Here is a 27,488-nt window from a genome sequence, read left to right on the forward strand (position 1 = left end):
TATCCTATGCATGTGCCATGATCTCGAGTTGTGATGCCGTCGTCAGCCGTACAGGAATGTCTTGCCTTAACCTGAAAAATGTAATAGCATATGGCTTGAGTATTTAAAGAAATACTCAGTAAGTGACCCCACTATTGGGGTTAAATGCAACAATCACATGCAATAAAATGATGGGACCTATCTTTCGTTTCGTTTCATTTCGTTTCGTTTCGTTTCGTTTCGTTTCATTTTTCCTACGGTGTAATCCTAACAGGTAATCGTGGACGTGTACCATATACTCTACACGCAGCCCATACGTGCGAGTATGAGCTCACCAGCTAGTTCGCACACCGCTGGGCCACTGTCCCTAGCCGGTGGGCATGCTCTAGGGGCCCACCGGGACCCGTTAAAACTAAAACCGTCACGGCAGCGCTATGCAGGGCATAACGATCGTTGTCCTGCCATTTGGATGTACGCGTCCGTACCCTCGTGATGGGATAGGGGTATCCCCCCAAATGCATGATCACACAATATGCATGAGGTCCCACTAGTCCTACAGTCATCATTTAATGAACATAACCCCGTGTCACGTTTTCATGCTTACATGTCATTCTCATTCTCATTCTGTTACATATCATACATATTCCTAGCGGGGTTATGTATCATGCAATTTACTGTATTTCATGTCATACAATTCATTCAGTTACATTCCAATACTCATACAACAAGCCATAATCGTACAAGGGTCACACATCGTCACATGCATTCATATCACATCAACTAAGCAACATAAATAACATACATTCACGTTCACATGATTTCGTACTTAAGCACAATAATCTAGCATACAATGTATCATATCATAACCAAGTCATAACGTAAACACTTCATAGTCATATCGTTCTCTAACTTAACATAGCCTTAACATTCTTATACCTATCACGGACATATCATTACGTGACGTACCTTAGTCATATCGTCACAAGAACGTACCATAACGCTATCGTTCTATCAATCTATCACAAACCTATCCCTTTCTACCCATAACCTAACCGTATTCTTTCATCAATCTCTCTTATCGTTACATTTCGTTTTGTGCATCCTTCTCGTACCCTATCTTAAACATATCCTTGAGCATATCATACCATAATTATTATCATACAAACCACATATTATAACATAACATAACATAACATATAGGAAGCATATCAATCCACAGACAATTCACACATATCAATATATATGACACGTACAGAACCACAGGGCTCGTGTCAACATAAAAAACTAACCATGCCGATAGTAAGGTCACTTACCTGGCTAGCTTAAGTCGTTGTCACGTATATATCCTTACTGAAAGTTCGATTCCGTCCTTTGAAATCCAAGCCAACCTATGTGAGCCCATAACATCAGTTTCAAGTTTGAACTCTATACAATTATTTCTCTAATTTACCTTGTTAAAATTCTGATATATACTGTTAAACAGAATTTAATGGAGTTTCATGCCCTCTGATATCTACTGTTATAGTTTTAAATTCTGTTTAACAAATCTTCCCTCAATCTTCCCTCCTCCCTCATGGTAATTATTCATTCCCATTCTGTAAATAGATTGTCAGTTTTGTAAACATCTGTAAATAAGATATTACTCTAATTCTATATTTATTGTAGACCGATATTATTGGCCAATTTTAATTTGGCTACTATCTTACAAATTTATGGATCTGCCAGCTAAAATTATATTGATTCTAATCTTATTTCCTATAACTTCCGATGCTAAAAAAAAATCTAATTAATTGAACATGGGATCTGATTATTACATACGCTAAGATAGGAAAGAAGATTTGATCATAAATTAATTTCTTATAAGCATAACTATAAAGGCAAAGGAGTTCTGAGATAGAATTTTACCGTAATAACTGACAAAAATCTCTAAATCTGCAATCTGTTCAAATACTTCTTCTCAAATCTGACCATTTTTTTTTTTGGAGCGTAGATGGGCAGAGGAGAGATAATTGTGGGAAGGGATGAGAGGTTAGTGGAGAGAGATGGGGAAAGGTTTATTCTTTTTATTTTTTTTAATTAATTAATTATTTTTTTATTTTTTTTATTATTATAATTTTAACTATTTTTATAATTATTTTTATTCTTATTTCTTTATTTATTTTTGGGCTATTACAATATCTCCATTGGCGAAAGCATCAACTACTTGTTTAGTAGCAATATTTAATCCATTGCAGAGAGTTTCCATTTGTATACAATGAGGTAGTCCATGGTGAGAACAGTTTCTAAGCATCTCCTTAAATCTTTCCCAAGTTTCGCTTAATGTCTTATCTTCAAACGGTTGAAAAGCAACAATCTCATTTCTGAACTGTGCGTTTCTAGTGGGTGGAAAGTACTTGATAAAAAATTTCTCTACTAAACTATTCCAAGAATCAATTGTTCCCGGTGCTAAGGTATTCAACCATGATTTAGCACCATCCCTCAAAGAATAAGGGAATAAGTTCAATCTAATCACGTCTTTATCCACTCCTTGAAATCAAAATGAGTCATTAACTCCCAAAAATGACTTTAGATGTAGGTGGAGATCTTCCGACGGTAGTTCATGAAATTGCCCAATGGTTTGCAACATTTGAAACATCACGGGCTTTAGCTCAAATGTGGTTGCTTGCATTTCGGGTCTAATAATGCACGGATTTAGCTCTTCCACAGCTGGGTGTGCATATGCTCGGATTTCTCTTTCTCTGTCATCTGCTAAATAAATGACATTAGCAGTAATTCTCTCTTGATTAGTCATCATCACTGGATTTTCGAACTCCCAATTCAGTTGGGACATTTGCTGTATATTCTGTTCTGCCATTTTCTTTTTCTCCCTCGACTTTCGTCTAAAGTTTCTCTCTATTTCGGGATCAAAAATAAATTTCAAACCCGTAGGTGGGTTCATGCACAGAATTCTGCAGCAGTAAGCTCAATTCTGCAGCAATAAATTCAGCAGTAGAAAATTCAGCTTAATATGACTTTCTTTTGGCTCCAACTCATGAAAATCTACAAGTAAAATAACCAAATTAGGGTCCCCGGCAACGGCGCCAAAAACTTGATCGCTTGTGGATGTATATAATAAAATGATGTAAAATTCACAAGAGTGCAAGTATACACTATCACAAGTAGCAAGTAATAAGTAAATTATCGATTCCATATGGAACCCCTATCTTTTTGGTTAATTTTATCGTTGGAAATTAGGTGAGTTTTTTTTAGTAACATTCAAATGGGTGTTGATGATTTTAACTACTTAAACAAAACTACAACATAGTGCCACTACTGTCGAAAAACAGAAAATGATGAGAAAATCAACTATAATGAGGAAGGTTTGGCTAAGAGAGATTAAACAGATAAGTTGTTGAGTTTTGTGGTAGATTTTAGTTTCTTTTAATAGATTCGCAAGCCCACTTCCGAGGGTCATGAATGGTAATTATTTCCATAATCGTTGTAATTTCTATTAACAAGGCTCTAGGAGAAGAATTATTCCTAACCTTTTTATTACCGTTCAAGTCACCTTGCTCTAGAGTATTAAAGAGGATTTTATTGCTCCCTCTCTTCTCCCGAATAAGATAACAATTATGTATGTAAAGTAGCTAATTAAACACACATGTAAATCATTAACAACAACTCTTTAATAAACTAAAATCATATCGTCAACATACTTAAACTATATAAAACTCTCTCGCCTCCCCTATAAAGTTTAGTTCTCCATACAAACTGAATTAAACAGAAGAATCCGTATCTCAATCATGTAAAATTGATGGAATAAGAAAAGAGAATAAGGAAATAGATAGTTATCCCGGTTTGTTGCCGTTCGTCAATGGAAGTTCCCATCTCTTGAGCTCTTACGTCTACCTCTTTGCCCTAATCAATCCTTGTGGTATCTTTTCCTTCTGCTATCAACAGCTGCTAGATTAGGGTTTTCTTCTTCTTTTCTGGTTTCACAGCAGTTCACTGCAGCAGAGGCTACTGCTGTGTAATTCGATTTTTCTCCCAAAGTGTGGCTCCCTCTTCTTGGTCTTCTTTTTTCTTTTATATTGAGTATGGGTTCCCCCTCTAGGGTTGAAAAGGAATAAGTTGTCCACATAGGATGTTCCTCATTGGATAGTCAATTACCCACTTGGACTGCTGTTGCGGATTAAAATTTTTCATGTCATCCCCCATTTGTTTCCAAATTTGTTACTCCCTCATGGTTCAGCATAAATGTTTGAAATTTTACCACATAACTCAATTAAATGTACAATTAAGATCGATTTATGCCAAATCATTTATTTTTTCATGTTGGACCGCAATAAATGATATCATGTTCACTAAGTAGAATAAATGGGGTAATAAATGAGAAAATAGTGAATAAGATTGCAATATTAACTACAAAAAGATTTGTTATGACTCTACTTACGCATCCAAACAATTGAAGGACTATGAAAAAAACTTCCCACGCATGACCTGAAACTAGAAGTGGTGGTTTTCGCATTAAAAATATGGCGACACTACCTTTATGGGGAGAAGACTCTGATTTACACTGACCACAAAAGTTTGAAGTATCTCTTTACTCAGAAGGACCTAAATATGAGACAACGGAGGTGGTTGGAGCTGGTCAAAGATTACGACATTAACATTCAATATCACCTCGGGAAAACCAATGTGGTTGCAGATGCCCGAAGTAGGAAGACAGCTCATTCATTAGCATTAATTACAAGAGAACCCAGGGTAAAGGCAGATTTTGAGCAAGCTGGAATAACGTTAGCAGTGGAAGGTATTAAAGCACAACTAGCTCAACTGACTGTACAATCCACTCTCTGCTAGAGAATTGTTGATGCTCAAGTAAGAGATTCTGAGTTGGAAAAGATACTTAATGAGATGGAGACAGAACTAGCTGGCGGATACACCAAGTCATCTGAGGGAGGATTGCTATATCAAGGTCGGTTGTGTGTACCAATAGTAGAAGAGCTGAGGAATGAAATATTAAAGGAGGCGCATAATTCCTCGTTCGCCATGCATCCTGGTGTTATCAAGATGTATCAAGACATAAAGCCACACTTTTGGTGGAGTGGAATGAAGAAGGATATCGTAGAATTTGTGAGTAGATGTTTGGTTTACTAACAGGTCAAGGCACCTAGGCAGAGACCAACAGGATTATTGCACCCTCTCAGTGTACCAGAATGGAAATGAGAGAATATTGCCATGGATTTCATAGTAGGATTACCAAGAACATTGAAGGGTTACATGGTCATATGGGTGATTGTGGACAGATTAACAAAGTTAGTACATTTCCTCCCTGGTAAAGCCACCTACACAATGGACAATTGGACATAACTGTACATGAAGGAAATTGTCAAACTGCATGGAATCCTTGTGTCAATTGTATTAGATCGAGACCCATGTTTTACTTCAGCGTTTTGGCGCGGACTCTAGAAATCGTTGGATACTCGCCTGAATTTCAATACATTGTTTCATTCACAGACAGACGGTACGTTTAAATCAAATTTTGGAGGATATATTTTACGTGCCTGTGTGCTTCACTTTGTTGGTAGTTGGGACTCAAAACTGCGTCTCATGGAATTTACCTATAATAATAGTTATCACGCAACAATTGGCATGACAACATACGAGAAGTTATATGGAAAACGGTGCAGAATACCATTGTGCTGGGATGAGGTAGGGGAACATGAGTTGGTGGGTCCCGAATTGGTCTAAGTCACGAATGAGACGGTGCAACAGATCAGAGAAAGAAAAACTATGCGGACTCGTCAAAAAAAATTTCCTCCATTAGGTTCTAATTCACATAAAAATGTGGTTAGGATTGGAATCAGAAATCGAGAAAATAGAATTTGAATGGGCCAAAAACCTACATACACACGTGTGTGCATGCATTCCCACGTGCCGAAAGTGCCCACTCGCAGGTTCCACGCGCGACTACCACGTGTGGAGAAGAATTCTACAATCGCAAGTCATGGATCAGGTTTCGGGTCCGATGGCTGCTCGAGTGGATGGAGGGTCGGCAGCAGATCGGGTCGTCATGCGGGTAGTGGGTTGGTTCGAGGGTTGCGTATGTCGCGTGTCGTGATCTGGATGGAACCGCGTTGCTCCACTAGACGACTAACACATATTCGCCACCTCCCCAAACCGTCGCTCCTTCGGCCTGTTGAAATGTGGCTCGTCGGAATCATATCTCTCTCCTCCTGTCAGATGAAAATTCGAATCCGATTAGGTTTTTCCTCTTTTCTTATTTTCATATCTTTTAATTTATAATTCAAATCGATTTGGTTTCTTGAGCAAAGTTTTAGATCCTAATCCCAACCACGTCCTGATATATATATTTTTTAAATTTTAATTCATCCCAAATTAAGTTATGGACGTTGAAAGTAGTAACGTTTTCTTCTTTACCGTTCTTGGATAAATTCTTTGAAGTTTCGCTCTCAGTTCAAGCTCCTTCAAGGAATCAGTAGAGCTCCCTCCCTAGATAAACATATTGAAATATTGGATCTTGATTCGTAGGATAAAGGTTTGGATCTGAGGAAAACGCTCAAGATCTTACCTCACGAATAATAAATTTTCTTGACCAAAAAATAGATCTGCACCCACTCTATCTCCTTCTTCCTTCTTAGGTGGAGTTCTTGCAACCAATTTTTGGATGGAAACTTACTCTAGCAGTGGTCCGATGATTTTTCCATTTGTTTGTCTTCCTTCTCTCTTGAAATTCACTAACTCTCTCTCTCTCACTTTTTCTCTTTTGCATTACTTTTGCTAGGGTTCCATTTGGACCCCTTTAATGATGAGAGTGGCAAAATCACCTATTTTCTCCCTTATTGACTTTGACTTTTTTTTTTTTTTTTTTTTCTTTTGGTGCTACAAAAATACTTAGATGAATTAGAACGGAATATATTGGAGCTAAAAGTACGCATTAAGTCATGTAGCCACCCTAGGAATCTAGTAGACTACCTCGACATCTGGGGATGATCAAGGCAATATTTAGTTTATGATTTATGTGCTTTAAGTGATTAATAAGACTATATCACTAGCAAAACATGCATGAGAGAACCATGTTAAGATTAAGGTGCTTGAGCAATAGCAGGTTCATGTTAACCTAAGTCATTCATTTCTAGTAGACCATGCATCTCAGGATCGTGAGCGGCAATCATAGGTCTAAATTTGAGTGCATCCAGATTGGATTAACTCCAAAGAGCTAGTACCGAGCATCTTGAAATTGCAAGATGAGATTTAAACTTGCTAGATGCCCCTAAGAATGTAATAGAACACCACGACATCTAAGAATGACGAAGATAGCTCACCAAGTTGTTGTAGTATGAATAGTGCTACAAGAGTCTCTGTCAATCTATCCTCTCCAATACTCCAATAACGTTATCAACAACCCAGGTCGAACCAAATAGCATCCCTGCCAAGCAGTAGGCCTCTAGGAGTGGTACCATCGAGTTAGGTTTAGGTTGGACAAGGCAGTGCATCGATGTGACTAGGTGCCTCAACCTTGTGGAAATGGTTAGTTTTGACCCTCGATCAAAATACACCAAAACAAATAATCGAAACAGAAACTTTGTTTCTCCATATTTATTTATTTATTTTTTTTTTTTTTTTATCTAACAGAGCATACATGTCATGAGTATTGCTAAATAAATTTCCTAAACTTTCTCCTCTACTTAACAACCACTACAATTCTCCTAAATAAATTACTAATGATTTCTTAAACTTGCCCCCACAATCTAGCGAGTACTCACAATTCTCTTAAATAAATCACTAACTATTTTCTTAAACATGCTAAATTAATAACTATTTTTAGCCGGTCAAGCTTATTGATTCAAAAAATGGACTCCCTCATTGTATTGTAAAATTGTCATGAGAGGGGACCACGTAGGTTAACGCAATAGTTGCCTAGTATATGGTGATTGCTCTCCCTAAACTAGGGAAACTTTATGGTCCCATGGAAGGGTTTCTTGCTAACCTTTCATGGATAAGGTTCATATCAGCAAAAACCATATTGTCCTACAAGATCATTATAAGGACACGCTTCAACTATAATAATCAAAAAAATTAGGGAAAAAATGAAAAAGAAAGGAAATTTTGTCCCACGTTGCTAAACCTGAGAAGTGGGAGGTTCACATCCACTATAATGGGAGGTTCGCTACTTCATTTTATCATCCCAATTGAACGGTTCGAGCTAGTTGGAGAGTACACTTTTTGACAACTCAAGGCTAGCATTTTGGCTGATCCGGCTTGGGTCTGATACGCTCGGACCCTTTGTTCCTAGTTTCAATTCTTCGGAAGAATTTAAGGTTAGTACAACTATCTTTTAGCCATTTAAAATTGTTGGAGTCAAGTGTAAAGTATTTATGCAAAATTATGCTTGAATTTGTGGAGTCAAGTTTAAAGTATTTATGCATAATTAGGCTTAACTAGTTAAAGTTATTTTATGCAAAATTAGGTAAACCAATTACCATATAGAATTCTAATTTATGATGTTGGACTTCTTAACCAGAATTAAATTTCAGAGAGCAACGTTAAGCTAAGAGGTCGTAGTAGCTTCAGCCTAGGCCAACTAAGTAAGTGGTCCTATTGTCGTTTGGTTATAATTGCGTGTTGTATGATGACCCATGCTCGTGGCTTCGCACGTATTATATGCCCGTATATGCAAACTGTTATGAAACGATATGTATTTGTTATGATATGTGATTGTTATGTTGTATTGGGTGAACTTATATGTTTATGATATGATACATTAAGATATGATATGTGGAAGGCATGCTCAAAAAATATTATGTGACTGTTATGATATATGATATTTGCATGATGAGAATTGCTATGTCTGGAAGCATGGAACGTTATGATATGACATATGTATGTAATATGATTGATATGATATGATTGACATGCAAAACTACGAACTAACATGAAATACAACTCTAGCATACACATGTAAGATACAATAAATTATATGATAAACAATATGAGAAAATGATATGGTATGAAGGAAGACGCTAGCACGGTTGTATTAATTGATAATGAAAATGAAAAATATTGGACCTCATGCATTATTGTGTGCTAATGCATCAAGAGATACCCTTCTCCTTCACGTTAGTACAAATGCATACACTACGAGGCAGGGGAATAATTATTATGTTTATCATAATGTTGTCTTGAAGGTCGCTATTTCTAACGGGTGTCCAGCATCAACAGTTGCCAGAGAATGCTCGACCGACCATAAAGGGACCCAAAAGGTGTGCGAACCGACTGATGGGTCCATACTCGCACGTGTGGACCATGTGTAGAGAAATTAAGTACACATCCAAGTTGCCCATTAGAATGGCTGCCATAGGAAAAATAGACTGTTATGATAGGTCCCATTCATAAAATTGTATGTGATTGCATTTAACCCCGATAAGGGGTCGATTACTGAGTATTTCTTAAAATACTCAAGCCATGTGCTAATTCTATTTCAGCTAAAGCCAAGGTATCCCTGCACGGCTGACGACGACATCGCAACTCGAGACCATGACACATGTAATAGGATGTTTTTAATTTAAAACATTTTTATTTAAAACCCAATACACGCATATAAAATAATAATTCTATTCAGAACAACAAATTTTCCGATAAATAATTAAGAAAGACTTGAAATGTGGAATAAATAATAATAATAATTTCACAATTAAATAGGGCAAAGTTGGAGAATATAACATGGTAGTTTTTAAGGTGGTTCGATCAAACTCAACCTACTCCACTCCCAAGCGCCACTAAGAAATTTGAATAAAATCTTTCTTGACTCTTTCTACAGATCAGAACAAAACCGCTATAACACTTTTTTTACGAGTTCAAGAGCAAACTCAATCTTTTCCACGCCTCAGGATCAAATCATTACAAATGCAGGATCAAATCTTTTCCACACCTTAGAATCATGGGCGATGAGAGGTTTAGACTTGTGTGCACCCAAAGATTTGTTTGTCCCGAGGAGCTAACCCCAGACGTCGGGAAAACGAATGAGATTTAAAATGCCTAGACACCCCTAAGAACATAGCAGACCTCCACAACATCCAAAAATGACAAAGGTAGCCTCTTAAGCCGACAACAACTAGTATAGTGTCTGAGGAACCCCACTTTCCTTCCCACTCCGATACGTTACTATTGAGCTAGGCATAAAGCTGGTTAGGGATGTGTGACTCGGTTGTTTGATGGATTATCTTGCACGATGGATCTTTCCTGTGGTAGGGCATTGATCATGCAGGTAGTCAGTGGATTACCCTACATGGTAGATCCGTCCTGTGGTAAGGCGTTGATCATGGGGGTAGTCAGTGGTTACCCTATATAGAGGATCTGCCCTATGGGAGGGCATTGATCATGAAAGTAGCCAGTGGAGCTGACACGTACTTGGGGGTAGTGCCCCCACACCTTGGGCGACTTCATGGCTTGTGAGATGGGTTCACTAGCTAACCTCCCATGAATGACGGAAGGTTGGCACTCACCATGTTGTCTCCACCTAGTACGGAACCTATGGAAGTAGCGCCTCATCTTCGGGTATCAATTACCGCTACATAGACTAAGCTAGCTACCTAAGACTGTGCACAACAAGAGCAATGCATCTAGAGCCTAGAGTAAAGCACGTGGTCACCTGCTAGGTCATGGATGCGATGAGAGCCTACAAGTAGGTTGCTTACTCAAAATATTTTTATGCTCACCCCTTTCCCCTTTTCTTTTCTTGTGTTCGCAGGCTACCGATTGAGGTAGAGGAGTGTTAGAGAGTTGTGCAGTGACAGAGAGATCATTCGAGAGCCTCAGTCTACTTTTATTCTACCATATTCTCTTCCGACCCCAAAAATATTAAAAGGGATAAAATGGTCGATTGACTTTGACCAACGTTTTTTCAATTTTTCCTAGGTTTTCAGGATCAAGCATTATTTTATTCTACCATATTCTCAAATTCTACCTCTAAAGCTCTCAATACAATTTTAGGAGTTCATCTTAAAAGGAAAGAACAAGAAAATTAATTCTCGTTTGACTCGCGTTCAGTGTGTACTCATTATGGTGAAGATATAAGTTTAAATAAGAAGAGGAGGGGAAAAAATGATCGTTAAATTTGAAAATTTTCCTTTTTCACTTTCTTTTAAATTTAAAATAATATTACAATATTAATAGTAAATGATCATAAATTTAAATTTCTTTTTTTAAAATAATGATAATAATATTAATAATAATGATAATAATAAAATTTGAATTTGTTTCTTTTCTTTTTAAATAATAATAATATTATAATAATTATAATTTTTTAAATAACTACCGTATGGTAACCTGAGTGATCTTTTTTTAATTTTCAAATTCTTATATTCTAATTATTATTATTATAGTTTTTTATTTTAAAACCAACCCAAACTCTCCAAAGAGTTACTCTATCAAACTTCGATGTGTTATGATTTGATTGGTTTATGATGATAACTCAGTCGCCCAGTCATCATATTCGATATTTAGTACTCAATTTTATTTTGGTCCTAACTTTGTCGTTTTAGCTCTAATTGTAATTCAAAGGCCATTGAATTTCAAGTTCTACACTATGGATACTTTTTTAAAACTCTAAAATTAAAATTATTAGTAAGTAGGGTAGGTTTGTTATCATCAAAATATTAATTAATTAATTTGAGATTAAGGGCCAAAAGACCAATATTGGCAAGTTACTGGTCAAGATCAGGAAACTTTCGCTTGAGAAGTTCAAGCGGGATAATGATTCTTATTAAGGGATGACATAACCAAAAGATGAGTAGGGGAAACTAGCGCATTACATTTGTTTCGAGTATAGAGGTGATGAAGGGTGCTAACACGACTCCCTAGCCCAACAAGTAAGAGACAAGCCAACTATAGGTTTAAATCCTGCCACCTTTCTTATGAATCATCCTATAATTATCGAATGATGGAAAATTTTCTAGTCTTTTCGTTGTATTCACTTGCAATAAGAAACAGCCACCAGTGTTTGGGGCGACACACTGTGAGGCCAAAACGAGGAGGCCGTAAAAAAAAAAAAAAAAAAAAAAAAAAAAAAAAAAAAAAAAAAAAAATCCCTTGTTGTCGAGCTTCTTGAAGAACCCCATTCAAGAAGATGGTGACACTTCCCTCGCTGCTAATGGGAAAGGAGAAATGAAATGAATGGAATGCTGCTTCACTCTATTGGATGTCTTGGATCTCGTATAACAAGTAAGCTTTTTACCCTCAAATTCAAACATTTGGGCACAAAATGCTATCTTGCTTTAGGTGGCGTAGCAATAGAATCATGCTCATATGCCAACAAAGTACACCTTCCTTTTTAGTGGCTCATTCATAGGAACTTTACCGTTAAACGTGCTTTGCTTAGAATGCATGTGAGTGAGGACAAAGCATGCTGAAAAAACTCGTGTTTTGGCTTGTGAGAATAGTTTTCACTCTTAAGAAGCGAGGAGTAAGTAACGTGGCCATGTCACAGGGGATGCAGGACCATTAGGTGTTGAATCTAGATTTCGAATTCTATTCCAGTGCATGTATCGTTACATCTCATTTGTTCACATCCATCCATCCTATTTGGTCGAGTAATCTCTATCGACCTCCATTTTGGTAGGTTTTCAGATATTGAGAATATAGTATAATATAGAGTTTCACTTATTTAATTCGACAAATTTAGATGTCATAAATTTCATCGCATCTATGGAAAATACTTTAGGTCTAGAAAAGATAAAAGGGATTCATATAGTCTATCGTGAAGAATATGGAAAATAATCGCAAATAACACTTAATGATGATCCTTTGCAACTATTTAATTCATCAAAGTTCTTACTTCTTTGTTGAAGAAATGGAACAACTTGCATGTTCGACACCTTCGCTTTTACGCGTCGTTGGTGTGCAACCAAATTGAGAATATTTGCTAAAACCACCATATCTTGATAGTAGTGAAAGTTTTTTATTTATAATCATTTGCAAAATCAAATAAAATATAAAAGTAATGGATACCAGATATTTGCCTATAATAAAAGATCGAATATGATACATATGTTAAATCATAACTTAAGGCTAAATATTTTCTTGTGTTAATGATAATAAGTGGTCGTGCATGGCCATGTTTTCAAACATTGATTCGAAAGTTCTAACCGAGATGGTTAAAGAAGAGAATTTTGTTTGTTTGGCCTAATAAAGGTGTTGAAAGATTTATTTATTCTTAAAACTAAGTCGATAAGAGAATTCAAGCGATTGAAGATCATATTCGAAGCTCCATTGCAGATGCTTTCGAAGTTTTGTTATTGAAGCATTCAATGATAGAATGATTGTAATATAATATAATATTACTATATTTTTCGACGTCTCCTTCGAACCAAGTTGTTGACATCTTCACAAAATGTATTTCTCGACCTCTCTTTGAATTTTTCAAATCCAAATTTCATATTCGTTCAAATCTAACGTTCAGTGCAAGAGGTGTTAAGGATATTTAATACTAAATTATAGTTTACCATGTATATATCATATTTGATCTTTTATTATAGGCAAATATTTAGATATTTGTCATACTTTACCATAGGTATCTTTTCATTTTGGTCGGTTGATTTTAACAAATATTCTCAAACCATTTCAAAATGTGAAAAAAAACCGAAGCAATCATCACTTATACAGCATTCTTACCTTTTATCAATGTGGAAACGTTCTTACCTTTTATCAATGTGGAAACGTTCTTACCTTGTATGAAAAGTATTTTGTGCCGTTTCAATGCAGTATACAACATTCTTACCTTATACAACATTCTTATCTTTTATGAGTTGATGTTCAATCGGCTTCTACGTTGCTAGCTATGTCTAGTTTGGTCTCTCAACATGTCTAGTTTGGTCTCTCAACACAGTGGAGGTTCTGTAACGCGTCATGAGCACCAAGTTAAGGACCAGTTGAGCTATTCAAGCAAACTGTCCCACCTTACCACATAGGGACAGAAGAGAGAAGGTTGTGAAGATGCCCTCGTTGTCCACCTCTAGTCAAAGGAATGGAGGACCAACCCGAGTTTTCATGAGCATTGACAAGTTCTAGAGTGCCTATCAAGGACTCCCACACATACCCAAGATATCATCATCACCTGCACCTCACATCTCAACACAGTGGAACGTGTAACCCACCTATTGTCTCATTCAACTACATTTACGTCTAAATAGAGTTTACAAGAAGATTGTGGGAACAAAAATAAAATTTTATTTATTAAGAGACGAGCAAGTTTCACCTCACCTTCTTGTCACTTGGTCATTTATGAAGATGTAAATTTAAATTGTCAATTATCAAAATGTTCGAAAAATGTGTAATAAATCGTCTATTTTATCTAATATCCTTAAATATCTTATATCATATACAAGTCTAAACCATGAACAATCCTGGGGGCACCCACCAGCCCTTTCAGTAACTCAGATGTTTGTCTGTTATAGTAATTTGTTAGCTGTTTGATGCTACAAATAAAGAATGCCTAAGGCGATCCTTTACAAAAGAAAAAAGAAGTTAATCATACGGTGAAGCTTTTAATGGAATGAGCTGAAGAAAAAAAATTGCCCCATCCCTTCTCTTCCCACTGCTCCCCCACTTCTCACCCCTCACTCTCTTTCAGTTACCATCGCTATATCACACACACATCTCCACCAACCATGCCAAGTTGAGGAGAACAAAAACATAAACATAGCTCAATCAATAAAAAACTAGCTTTGGATCAATCAATCAATCCTCCTTCCACCTGTTAACATATCTCAGATACGCAGTAGCCGGATTTTCCCTAGGAGGAGCACGAACGCGTGTGGATCGTCGTAGCACCGCCTCCTCTGCTGCTATTTGGTTAGTTATATCCTTCGATCTCTTGTTGAGTTCAACGCTGCCAATGCAAATTTGAAAATCGAGAGGTATCAGATCGAAGTAACATCAGTCATGTATTCTAACTTCAGTGATTTACGAGAGAACAAAGTGGATTGTAATGTTTTGTCCGACTGAAACATGTGTTCTCCGTTCATATGGACACAGGACTTACAAGCAAGCACACCACAATAACAAAATACATCTCGTCAGATTGCACATATGCTCGCCCATCTCAAGCACACCATGATGATACGTAAGGGGCAAATGTATTATAAATCTCAGGCTATTAATGGCTAACTTACCAAATTCTTCTATAAGATTTTTCGAGATGCTTGCCGAGTTCTCTCTCTCTCTCCCCCTTGCAATTCAGCGAGCCCATAAATGCATCAAGCTGCATCGAAAAGTCGAGTGGAGAACAGAACATCAAATGAAGCAGTCATAGGTAAGCCCCTAGTATTAGAAGAATGAGTTACAGTACAAAGCTGTAATACCTCTTCTATGCTACTGTAATATCCCCACTCCTTGGAGTCTGAGCTCTCTACAAAAATCCTTCCATCACGACGGAACCACCAATACCTGTTATGATTTCTGTCTTTACCCAAGGGATTCGTTTTTATCGAGCGTTTCTCCAACTCCCGCTCGTAATATTCCCTCTGTTTTCACAATAAGAACACATGTTTAGAGAGCTTGTATTAACATGCACATAATCAGAAACATAAATTCTCACACCACTGAAACGAACCCTCTCTTTTATGGTATTCTTATCAAGAACTTCCATCCTATGATCCTTTGCTTCCTTCTTTGGTGAATTTGTAGAAGTAGAAACTGTTACATCACTATTCCGCTTCTTGGCCATTTTCTTCAAATAAGCAATAGGATGATCATCCTCACTAAAAAAGGTAAAATAAAATAAGAAATAGAACGGTCGAGTACTTGAATATCACGCCATTTTAACATGTGACGGATGGAGAAAGTCGAACCTTTTTACAGGGGAAAGACCATTTTGAGTTGATATAACCACCCCATTCCTATTTTTTGATGAATCTTTACACCGTCTTCCAGGATCAGATTTGGATATTTCGCTCTTTTCGGGATCTGTAAGATGCCCATTTACATGTCCATTGGACATAGGCTCGGATTTCAAGCGTTCTTTCTCTTCTCTTCTCTTTCGGCCTTCTTCCAAGGCTTCCCCTCTTCTGGTAGCTCCAAGTGCCTGCCTCTGTTCAATAATTTCATCTAACTTTTCCCTGAATATATTTGATTCCAGGGAATGATTAACCAGCTCGCATAAGATTCCCAGTTTGACGTGAGTATCCAAAAGGCCATAGTGACCTCGTTTAATAGTTGCAGTGTTGGCACATAATTTAGGATTCCCAATCATTTCTAGGAAGTCACAGAGGTACTCTGTCCAGTTAACTAATGTAATCTGGTTTTTTTAAAAAAAGAAAAGTTGCAAATAAAAAAAAATGTCAGTTTTTTTTTCCGCGAAAAAAGCAAAAAGTTCAAAAAGTTCAAAAATAAATAGACAATGTGATGAACTGACCTTCATCTTCCGCTTTTTTCCTTCAACAAGTGAGGAATATTCTCCATTATCTTTTAAAAGCAAACGGAAATATGCTGAATGTGCTTCCACAAGGAGAGGTACATTACTTTCTTTGTGATAGATAGCACGCTCAAAATCGTCAAGAGAAAATGGCCATAAGTTCAAAAGTCGACTGAAAGACGAGCAAACATCCCAAACCATCAAAAGATCTCCGACGCAGTTCATTGGAACTTTGAATTCCCTCGAAGGAGAAGGTCGATCTGAGAAAACTGGATCATCCGCACCAGGCTGCACTAAGAGATCATCAATTGGATATTTGATATCTTCATCAAGACCTTCTGCTGATTCAGAAAAGCAAAAATGGTGAATTCAAAATTCGTAACACGGAAAGCGACAAAACCGTTGGAAGAGTAAAAGCCGAGTAAGAATAAAAGACAAGGCTATACATCGCAAGGACTTTTCTTGCTAAGACTTGAGATTAAGTAGAAAACATACCTTTGTTTGCACCATTTTCTGCAGTTGAGCCATTCGCTCTGTCCCTCCTTTTACATTTTCCAGGATTACTCGCTTCCTGTAAATGAAAAATATGAGAAATAGCAACAGGAGAATACCATAAACTTTAAAAACCTCAAATTCAAACTTCAAAGATTACCATGTCGTTAGTTTTTCTCTTTTTATTGCAAACTAAAAGCCCATCACGGAAAAAGGCTTTGCTTCTTAATTCTTGGGGAAGATCAGTTGAAATTCCATGATTTTGTGCTAGTTTGTCATGAAGTACCCAAGGAGCACTGCGATATGTAGATTCCCGAATGAACGACTTCAAAAACCTTCTGCTCAAAGGAGGCTTTTTCTGTACTAAATCCTCTACGTTCAATAATGCCGTTTCTGTTACTTTCTTATTTTTGTCAAGCCAAACTACCTCATATTGTAATTCGTCACCAGCATCATTCTCAAGCACTTTGACAATTTTGCATGGATAAATCTGATCTTCCCTCCTTCCATACAATTCTGTACCAACAAACAGAAACTCCTGTAACTTCACGGCAATTGTGTCTGCAAGATCTTTCAGAGACAACATGCCTGCAAATGAAGTAGCAGAGTAAGATTCCCTCAATCGTAGAAAACAAAAAAAAAAAGCATTATATCAAATCAGATACTGAATCAAAACGCCCTAACAACTTGAAACTAATCAGCAGATAATCAATCACCAATCAGCATAACCTAAATTTCCTAAAACCAAGTTCCTGGTTATTTTCCAATAACAGTATTGGGATCAAACAATTCACCGTCTTTTCACATTTGTTCCATAATTCTAACTTGGGATCAAACAATGTTTTAAAAGGCTAAAGGTGGCCTTCGGACTTTTCCTCTTGAAGAGGCGGCACTTCGAGGTAGTATGAGGCACAAGTCATGAATTTAACTACAAGCATTTTATAAATCCTAAATTAGGATGATTACGTATCGCTAAACATGCAATAGTCATATGAACATATAAAAGAAATCACCTCCCGTCAATTGCCACTTAAATAAAATTTCTAAAAGGATATTTTAACATCACGACTATCACTATTAGTAGGATTGATTTATACTAAAAATAATAATCTTCAATGCTTTTGAAGTTGCAATAGTAAAAACAGTAATAGTTCAAGTTGTCACAACTCAACCTTTATTTTTTGAGAATGAGGCAAGTTAATATTATTTTTTTAAACATTACACAAGACGTAGAAACTTTAAGCCTCAGTACGGCTTCACAAGGGCTTAAGCCTCTTCCATGAAAGGCATGAACCTCTTACGGTTCAAAGAAGTAGTAAGTCTTGACACTAAGAAGTTAAGAGTCTTGCCTTGAAGCAAGTTTCAAGGCTCAAGTCTGAATAGCATTTTAAAACATCGGATTCAAGTAATCGAAGGCTTTAGTAAACAAGAGGAAATATCACTTTAGAACCTGTACTTCCCATGTCCTCCTTATCATCACATTACAGTCCATCCTATCCATAGGTGCCTTATACTTTATACCAAAGAAACACAGAGATAGACACCCTACGCTGACATAAAAGATGAGAGATAACCAACACCACCTATCTATTACCTAATAAAGTTTACAAAATAAACTTGAAATTTGAATCAAACACAAGTGCTTTTCTTTGTACAAAATTCAGTTTAGGTTTCTTTTCAAAGTAAGCTTTTTTTTTTACCTCGACTCTCTAATGGGCATAAAACTTTTTAATCTAGAGAATGGTCTACTATTTAAATTTATCTTTTGAATGTGTCCTAGATGTGTCCCTAACATATCCTTAGTAGCATGTCTTGAACGAGTAGCCAACATGTTGGGAAAATAAAAATAATAAAATAATCAGACACTTATTTCATGCATTGAACACTTGTTGTGTGCATATTGGAGTATGTCTGTCTCCAACACATGGACACATGTCCTACACTGACACTTGGCGAAAAGAGAAGGTGGAGTTATGTGGTTCTTCTATTTATACCTACTCTGACAAGAGCTCACTACACGACCATCTCCTCCTCCACCCCATCCTCTCTCCCCCTTTTTTGACATTATTCTTAATCCCCACATCTCCAATTTAATAGATAATTCCATTAATCTTAATCTCAACTAACAGAACTTTTCATAAATGTTTTAATTGTAGTCTCTTTGTGAGATCTCACATTGGTTGGAGAGGGGAACGAAACATTCCTTATAAGGGTATGGAAACCTCTCCCTAGTAGATGCGTAATGGGGAAGCCCAAAAGGGAAAGCCCAAAAACCTTGAGGGGAAGCCTGAAAGGAAAAGCCCAAAGCGAACAGTATCTGGATGAGTACCAGTTCCGCTGCGTAACTCTAAAAGACACATTTTAAAATCGTTGGGCTAACAGTGATACATAGGCCAAATCGAACAATATCTCCTAGCGGTGAGCTTGGGCCTAAGCAGATAATATCTACTAGCGCTGGGCTCCGAATGGGGGTGGATTGTGAGATCTCACATCGGTTAGAGAGAGGAATGAAACATTCTTTATAAGGGTGTGGAAACCTCTCCCTAGTAGATGCGTAATGGGGAAGCTCATAAGGGAAAGTCCAAAGAGAATAATATATGGATGAGTACCAGTTTCGTTGTGTAACTCTAAAAGAGGCATTTTAAAATTGTGAGGCTGATGGCGATATGTAACAGGCCAAAGCAGACAATATCTGCTAGCGATGGGCTTGGGTTGTTATACTCTTTTATTGGTTTTTTTAGGGGCAACATGAAAATTTAGTAACAAAGAGAAGCAAACAAATTGGATGATGAAATATCCTCATCCCACCAAAGGGGTTAAAGAAAGCTCCCAAATGGCAGAAATGTGAACTAGCTCAAAGGGTGTAGTGAGATTACACCATGTAGAAGCAAAGAATCTAACACAATAGGCAATGGATTTATATCCTTTTTCCACGTTTCTTTTATTTTCTTTTCTATGAGAAATGTCTATTATTTGAAATTTAAAAATAGAGTGAAAAGAGAAGACACTTCTTTCAACATGTTCAGAGTGTTCCCATGTCTGGTGGTGTTTAATACAGAAAATGAAGCCTCCACACAGCAAAACATGGAATCAAGAACTCAACCAATGGAACAATTCACCACTAAAAAGAGTAAACTCTAATGGCACTAATAGTTTACCCATGTTTCATGTTTGACTTATACACTGAATAATAATGCCAACAAATTTTTTCTTCAAATGTTCCTCCAAGGTATTCACAATTGCTTTGAAACATTTTTTCAAAAGTCCAAAAAAATTCCCCTCTTTTGTTTTCCATTTTTGTGCCAATAGAAAGAAAGTCAGCGATCTTTTTGTTAGATATCATTAAAAAAAAAAATGATAAGTGGGTGTCGGATTCATCAAACAGCTTAAGTTGCAACCTATATTATCACTAACAACCTGTCTGAGGCATCATTTATCCTGACGCTAGTGGGTGCAGAAGGAACCAAGAAGCCTTGAATCACCTTATTCTAATAATCAAATTAGCTCAAGAACAACTAGTGATCTCTTTTTGGTATACTCGTTCCCCAAAGAATTCTATAATTACACCCCTTGGCCCTTTCTAATTATATAGTTTGATGAATTTGGGGGACAGCTTGTCTTCCCTTCTTTTAGTACTTCTCACTCCTCCATCAGATTTTTTTTTTCATATATTGAAAATATTAAAGAAAATAAGTACAATAAGAGAAAAATATGTCAATACATATTCAAAAGAAAGATGATAGGACATGATTTATGTTCGATGGGGCATTGAGAGATTTTAGGACCAGACTCCAGAGGTGAGCATATGATTAGGATAACAATTCATGGAGAGGAAACACTACAGGAATTTGGTGTTGGCTAAAGATGGGATCAAAATAAATGGAAGTTCTATGGCCAATGACATTCAATTTGCAACGAATGATCCTGATAGAGAGAAGAAAAAAATGGATGATGAAAAAGTCATCTACATTCTACCCGAAAAGATCAAGGTGATACAAAAAAATTCTTCCAATTGACACTAACCAAAGAACAATCATAATCCCCGTCTCTATAAGAATACCAAAAAATCTAGAAACATCCTCCACAAAAGGCCATTGACTGCACGTTCCCACAACACCTATGCTTTTTGCTTGAACTGGTGACTACTGAAGTGCTCACGACCCAGCACAATAGTATGGGGGAACACCCTACAAATACTATACTGCCAATTGGTGTTCGTCCTTTTAAATGATGTGGCAATGAATAATGGGTAACGATGGCAGCCATTGTTAGGGTTTAGTCCTTTTTATAGGTCTGCCTTTGGCGAGAAAATCAAAGTGAAAAAAGTAGAAGGGGGGAACAAAGGAAAGTACCAGACACTAGATAAAAGGAAAAGATATGGGAGAGACCTGTACCAGGTTAAACGCTGAAATCTAATTGATGAATCGGATGGAGAAAGAATACAAGAACAAAAGAACAAGCAAAGAGGAAGAAGAACAAGAGAACATTGATTCTAATAACAATCATGCTTATTTAGTTAAGGTTTAAAACAGAAGCCCGTATCTGTGCTACAAATCATGTATTAGATATAGATGGAGGATATGATAACACAAATGACACTAGTTTTCTTTCAATTCAGCTTATAAACTTCTAAATAGAGATTGAGGTTGAAGAAAAGAAAGTATTGCCCACTCTTGAATCCCGAAACATAAAAGAACTCATAAAGGCTAATTTCAAGGCAATAGGTCTATGTTCTCAAGTTGCAAATATTTAACCATCCTATCATCAAGCCAAACAAAATAAACACATGCACAAATACAATTCTTGAGTAAAGCAAGTTAGTTCTCACTGTATTGGATAATCTGTAGAGCAGGGACGATAAGATCTTTAGGGAACTGCTGAACCTTCTCTGCAGCACATTTTTCAGACACCAGAGCCTCCTCGTATGTCAAATTACTTTTTCCAGTGAACTTACACATCCAAACTCTTCGACGGTATAAATTTATCCTACTCAGATACTCACTGATGCATATTAAGGAATAAAAAAACGAAACAGATTTTAGAAAATTAACATTCCTAAATTCCATTATAACCAACAACAACAACAGATAATGAGCAGAATGGATAATAGGATACCTGTAATCGCGGAATACCTCCTTAGTGAACCGAACTTGATATACAAGCTCATGGTTCTCCAAATCTTTGGGCGAATCAGCCAAGGGAAACGGCTTTCTTTTCAACAGGGGCATAACTATTACTTGGCCACTAAATTATGTATCAAGAGTTATCTACCTGTAAGACATACAGGTTTAATAACTGATTAATCTTAATTATGGACGTAAGATCTTCCCTAAATCGTAAAAATCCACAAATAACAGAGGAAATCAAGAACCTAATTGGACCTTTACCTGTCTAATAGAATCAAAATTTTCCATTAACAACAAAAGAAATATGCAGTTTAAACTAAAAATTTGAACGTCCTTCTGTCTTCCTCTCGTCCAAGCAATCAAGCATAAGGAAAAATGACAAGAACAAAACAACTTAAACATGGATAATGCACATAAAAGTAAAGAAACCCAAGAAATTAAGGTTAAGATAGAAAACAATTTCCCAAAATTGTTTGGGAAATTAACGTTAAAGAAACCCAGGAAGTAGTTATAAAGAAGTAGATGCAATTCAGTAATCAAACATTAGGAAAACCAGGTATGACCCAGTTCATCTAAAACTAAGAGGAAGCAGGCGGTGAAGAAGAACCAGGTAAGGGCAAACAGAAACCCTAGAGCACATGAATTGGAGCCATGAAAGGGGGAAAACCAAGAAAGAAAGAAACGAAGAGAAGGAGAATGATGAAATATGGAGCAGGGAAGGAATACGGCGGCAATAGAATGGGCATTGAGCGTAAATGGCGGAACCCGATGAAGGGAGAAGGCGAATGAAATTGAGAGAAGTGCATGGAAATTGGAAAACGTGAAAGTGAGGAGGAAATCGGTGAGGTAGTTGGGGGAAGAAGGAGCATTGGGAGGGAAGAATGGTATGATAGAATGCAAGAAGGAGAAGGGAAAAGGGGAGAATCTTACAGTGGTACAGAGAGGAGTAATGGCGGAAGAATGCGGACGCCACTGGAGCCCTGGAAGAAGAGCGACAGACGGAGTAGAGAAATAAAGAGAGAAGAGCTTATAGAGAAGGCGAGAGGAGAGGGCGGTTCTCACATTTGTATTTTTTTTTTTTGTCTTTTTTTTTTTTTTTTTTTTTTTTTTTTTCCCTTTATATATATTAATTATTTGAAACTGAAAAAAAAAAAAAAAAAACTGGCGTTTACTTTTCTCGGCTCGGTTCGGTCCGGTCCGGTTCTTGATATCGGCTCAAGGCTACTCCCTTTTCCATCAATTATTACTCTTCTATTTTTTTAATAAAAATTAAAAATATATGGTTAAAGTTTAGGACATGGCTTTGATATCATGTTAGACGAACACTTCTATTGGTATGTCTCTCCAAAAGGCTTTATATTAATAAAAATAGTATTTCTTGATTATAAACTCATGATCATTCTCTAAATTAGCTGATAAATTAGCTGATGGGGACTTTCATCCAATACATTGTATAAAAATATTTTTAAAATTTATTAAAGTTTAAATATATTTTTGAAATAAAATACTAATGGTTTTTTTTTTTTTAATCTAAAATTGAATTATTGAAAATTTTTGAAAGTTTAGAGCTATTTTTGCCCTATGCTATACTCGATTAAAAATTTTGTATTTTAATTTGAATTTTAAAAATTCTAAGAATTGTATTGTCGTTAAAAATATAAAATGTAGATTTTAAAATTTAAAAAGCTTTTTAATTTTATATAATTTATCTTTAAAATTTTAATTTTGGAATCATTAATATTCTTTTTAAAAAATATCATTTAATTTTTTTTAAAAAAATTTGAATTTCTTTTTATAAAGGTTAAGAATATTAATGCTACTTTTAAAATTTGATAGGTATTTTTTAAACATGGTATTAGGTATTTTTTTTTTAATTTTACGTCGGATAGCCTAATAACTAGTCGGGACACGGGGATCACATCCTGAAGCTTACGTGTCTGTATGGTACTGAGGGATGCACCAACAACCTCCCTTTGATCATGTTCAAACTAGAAATCACCATATTGTCTCATCAGAATTTTATGAGGGTGCGTCACAACCTAGTTTACCGGTCATTCACTACAATATAGCAAGTTGTCAAGGTCAAAAAATAGAAAGTTTGTAGGACCTTTAGAGACTCCAATGGGGTAAGACTTAGAACAGAAACATGCTCGAGTAGAGGAACCCCAGATGCTCAGATAGCACAAGAGACCATGTCCGAACTTCGTAGTGCCAAGAGAAAAGCTCGTGGATACATACTATGTTAAGGAAGTGGTCTACAAGAAGGTTGGTTACTGAGTATATTTTTATACTCGCCCATTTTTCCTTTCTTTTAAAGTGTTTTTAAGTTCTGTGGAGTGTTAGGTTGGTTTTTTTTTTTTTTTTAATTTTTGTGATTTGTAATTGTATTCGAAACTTATTTCCCTCCATCTTATCTGTAGATTTATTTTGTATTTTGTTAAGATATATTATTTATGGAATATATCTTAGATATTATATCTTAATATTCTTTCATTTATGATTTGATTTAGAGTATATTTTATTTTATTGTCAATATTTAATTAGTTTATATTTTTTTTATTGGATCGTATTAATTGTTGGCTTGTATCCTATTTAAAAGATATCAATATCAATGAGAATATACATTCGATTCCAATTCTATTTCTATTTCTCATTCTTAACATGGTGTCAGAGTATCGATCTTGGTATTCCTAATATCAGAGCACCGATCTTGGTATTCCTAATACCCCCTTGGTATCAGAGCCCAAAGGGGAGTATTAAACCTAAACCCAAACTCAATTAGGTAACCCTTTATCGCCGCAGTTCATCACCTAACTCAATCAGTGAAGCCTTTACAGTCGCCAATCAATCCAATATCAAGAATACATTATAAACATCTTCAAATTTCTCACCAAGCTTAAAGGTGGCAAATTCAAGATGTTCGTATTTTCTTTCACAACCTCTCAAGCGATCCAGAGCACCGATCTTGGTGTTATTATCCAACTTCAAAACTTCGGATGTTTATTTAACACAACTTTATTATATTCATCACTCTGATCAGCCAGGATATTCACTTGTTCCAATCAAATTAAATGGAACAAATTACAAGTTCTGGAGTAAATTATTTATGCATGGACCAAGAAATGATCCGGAAGAATATTCACTTGTTCCAAATCAAATTAAATGGGACAAGTTACCAATACTCAAGTCAATCAAATTAAATGGGACAAGTTACCAAATCAAATTAGGTCACGATTAGAAAAAAAGTAAGAATCCATTAAAACTGAAAGCTATTAAACAGTTAGTCACACATAACAAACGTATATAAACATTGCAAGACTAACTCATGCAAATTATCTAATGTCCTCATGAAATCTAATACAAATGCCATTATAAAGTTGAACTTGAAATTGAGGTAAGCTCTCATAGGTTGATTTGGATTTTAAAGGACAAAATCGAACTTTCGTGAAAGATAAATTGGTGACACAAACTTCTAACCGGGTAAGGGACCTTCTTATTGGAGTTAGATAATCGAATGATGTAGGATGGTGCATGCCCCATAGACCCTACATGCTCCATATTATTTATGTTATTTGTATGTGTTCTATGTAATGACATATGATGCTAGGCTATGTATGCATGTGATATCCATTACGCCATATTGTGAATGAAATGAAATACTATGTAATGTCATGTTATGTCTTGACATGTAAAGATATTTGATGTATTATGTGACGACTGCCATGTATACATGATGAATGTATGTATTATGTCATGGATGACAGGAGAAATGAAATGATGTTAATGCTATGAATGTAAATCATGGGGACCTCATGCATGTATGTATTTCATGTGCATCGGGATACTTCCCCATTATGCTATATTAGTACGGATGCGTACCTTCGATATTTATATTCGCCATGATATCATGCGAGGCTTTCTTTTTCTATGGCGTCCGGCAACACGTTAGCGCATTGTACCCGACCAAGAAAAACCCAGGGAGTGCGTATACGAGCCTGCCTAGTGGGTCTATGTGTGTGGGAAAATACCACACATCAAACCCTTCCCGAAATTGGAAAGAGCTCTAAAGGATAAGTCTCATCATTATATGCTTGTAATTGCATTACTAACCCTAATAGTGGGATGACTTACTGAGTATTAAGTCATCTACTACCCTTATTTTCAGGTAAAGGTAAAACGTCTCTGCACGGATGACAGTGAATGCTGAAATGACCATAGAAGTCAAGATAGGGTAGTAGTATGCATTGACTTTTCATTTAGTAGTTGATAGGTGGCTTTTCATTTTCGTATTCAAATATTAAGTTATTATTATTCTACATTTTTAAATTAAATGTGTAAGTCCATGACTTTGTTTAAAAATATTTTATTTTAAATTTTCACATATGTTACTAAAGACATGCATGTGGTGACGTCTCTAATTAGACAAGAAAATTAGGAGCATTACAGTGGCTCTATTCATTCGACCGGTTAAGCAACTTTTAGTCGCAACTCACACCTCTACTAAGTCAAATCATCCTCCAACATGCAACTTCCCTCGACTTCTACTCGGCTACAACCAATTAAGGAAATTTAGTGACATCTGCACTGTTGAAACGCCTACTAGCCAGATTGGATGAATTGAATGAAACATTAATATCGTGTAATCTAAGTAGTTTTGAATCAGTTTATTTCTACTAGAATTTTAGTAAAGGAATTAAGTAGGTTCTAGTGATGTATAAGAAGATATAAAAATCCAAAGAAAATAGAAAAAAATCTAAAATTGTGAGGAAAATAAAAAACTGATTAGAGAAAAAGAATAGTAGATTGACATTTATCACGTGAAGGGAGGCGCATCAAGCCTAACAGAGGACACGTATCACTCAATAAGAGGAGGTGCACATTGAACAGATGTGCGTTGAAGCCAAGTTGGGGCATAAGCAAGACAGAGGCAACGATGTCGATATGAGGGACAAAGATAGGCTAGATAAAGGCCTGGTAGGACCCTCAACCTTAACTTTGAAAGTCGATCTTAAAAGTCGGATTTCCTAAAGAAATTTGTGCATGCGACTTTGGAGTGAAGTCTATATAGAAGCTTGCAAAATTTGGTGTCAATCGGACACCAGATTGACGCTCCATGAGATTGCATAATACCTAAGGTAGGTAACTTCACAAGAGTTGTCAAGACCCGGAGAGAGCACCAATTGGAGCTATGTGGTTGTATAAAAAAAAAAATAATAAATAATAATAATAATAATAAAAGACTCCTAAAACTTAACTCCTACTAGAAAGAAAGTAGTAGCCGCTCAGCAAAGCTATTCGATTTTCTTTTCATACATAAAAAGGATAAATTTGGCCAAAGTTTAAAAGACATATAACACCTATGTCAAAAAGACATATAAGAGTCGCTTTGGCCGAGTGGTTAAGGCATGTGCCTGCTCCGCTTTGGCCCATTACCTCACGATCTCATAGAGTATCCTACCCTTATTATAAGGAATTCTTTA

General features: G+C 36.2%; 1 protein-coding gene and 1 non-coding gene across 3 annotated transcripts; one reads left to right on the forward strand and one right to left on the reverse strand.

Annotated features, from left to right (window-relative positions):
- The first annotated feature begins 2,240 nt into the window (after positions 1 to 2,240).
- On the forward strand, positions 2,241 to 2,346 carry LOC111785980 (small nucleolar RNA R71). Its single transcript, XR_002813728.2, has one exon. It is a non-coding gene; the product is annotated as a small nucleolar RNA R71 (small nucleolar RNA).
- An 11,961-nt stretch (positions 2,347 to 14,307) lies between these two features.
- Positions 14,308 to 23,081, reverse strand: LOC111777859 (DDT domain-containing protein). Of its 2 annotated transcripts, none has more exons than XM_023657585.2 (11): positions 22,939 to 23,081; positions 21,998 to 22,153; positions 21,711 to 21,883; positions 17,043 to 17,470; positions 16,886 to 16,961; positions 16,391 to 16,728; positions 15,828 to 16,273; positions 15,590 to 15,737; positions 15,339 to 15,500; positions 15,150 to 15,238; positions 14,308 to 14,866 (listed from the first exon to the last, which is right to left on the reverse strand). In XM_023657585.2, exons 2-11 carry the CDS (start codon positions 22,108 to 22,110, stop codon positions 14,716 to 14,718), a joined length of 2,124 nt encoding a protein of 707 aa, XP_023513353.2. In that variant the 5' UTR covers positions 22,111 to 22,153; positions 22,939 to 23,081; the 3' UTR covers positions 14,308 to 14,715. The 2 variants fall into 2 exon arrangements, with proteins under 2 accessions (XP_023513353.2, XP_023513352.2); XM_023657584.2 differs by having other exon boundaries at positions 16,391 to 16,731.
- Between the last annotated feature and the right edge of the window lie 4,407 nt (positions 23,082 to 27,488).

The sequence above is a fragment of the Cucurbita pepo genome, chromosome 16 (genome assembly GCF_057944985.1).
Source record: "Cucurbita pepo subsp. pepo isolate OVF chromosome 16, ASM5794498v1, whole genome shotgun sequence".
In the NCBI taxonomy this organism is placed as follows: Eukaryota; Viridiplantae; Streptophyta; class Magnoliopsida; order Cucurbitales; family Cucurbitaceae; genus Cucurbita; species Cucurbita pepo.

Coding starts and splice junctions, on each gene's coding strand:
- LOC111777859 (XM_023657584.2), bottom strand. CDS start 22,110: ATGCCCCTGTTGAAAAGAAAGCCGTTTCCCTTGGCTGATTCGCCCAAA. Junction 21,884..21,997: donor GAGGTATTCCGCGATTACAG/GTATCCTATTAT, acceptor AATATGCATCAG/TGAGTATCTGAGTAGGATAA. Junction 17,471..21,710: donor TCTACAGATTATCCAATACA/GTGAGAACTAAC, acceptor CTTCATTTGCAG/GCATGTTGTCTCTGAAAGAT.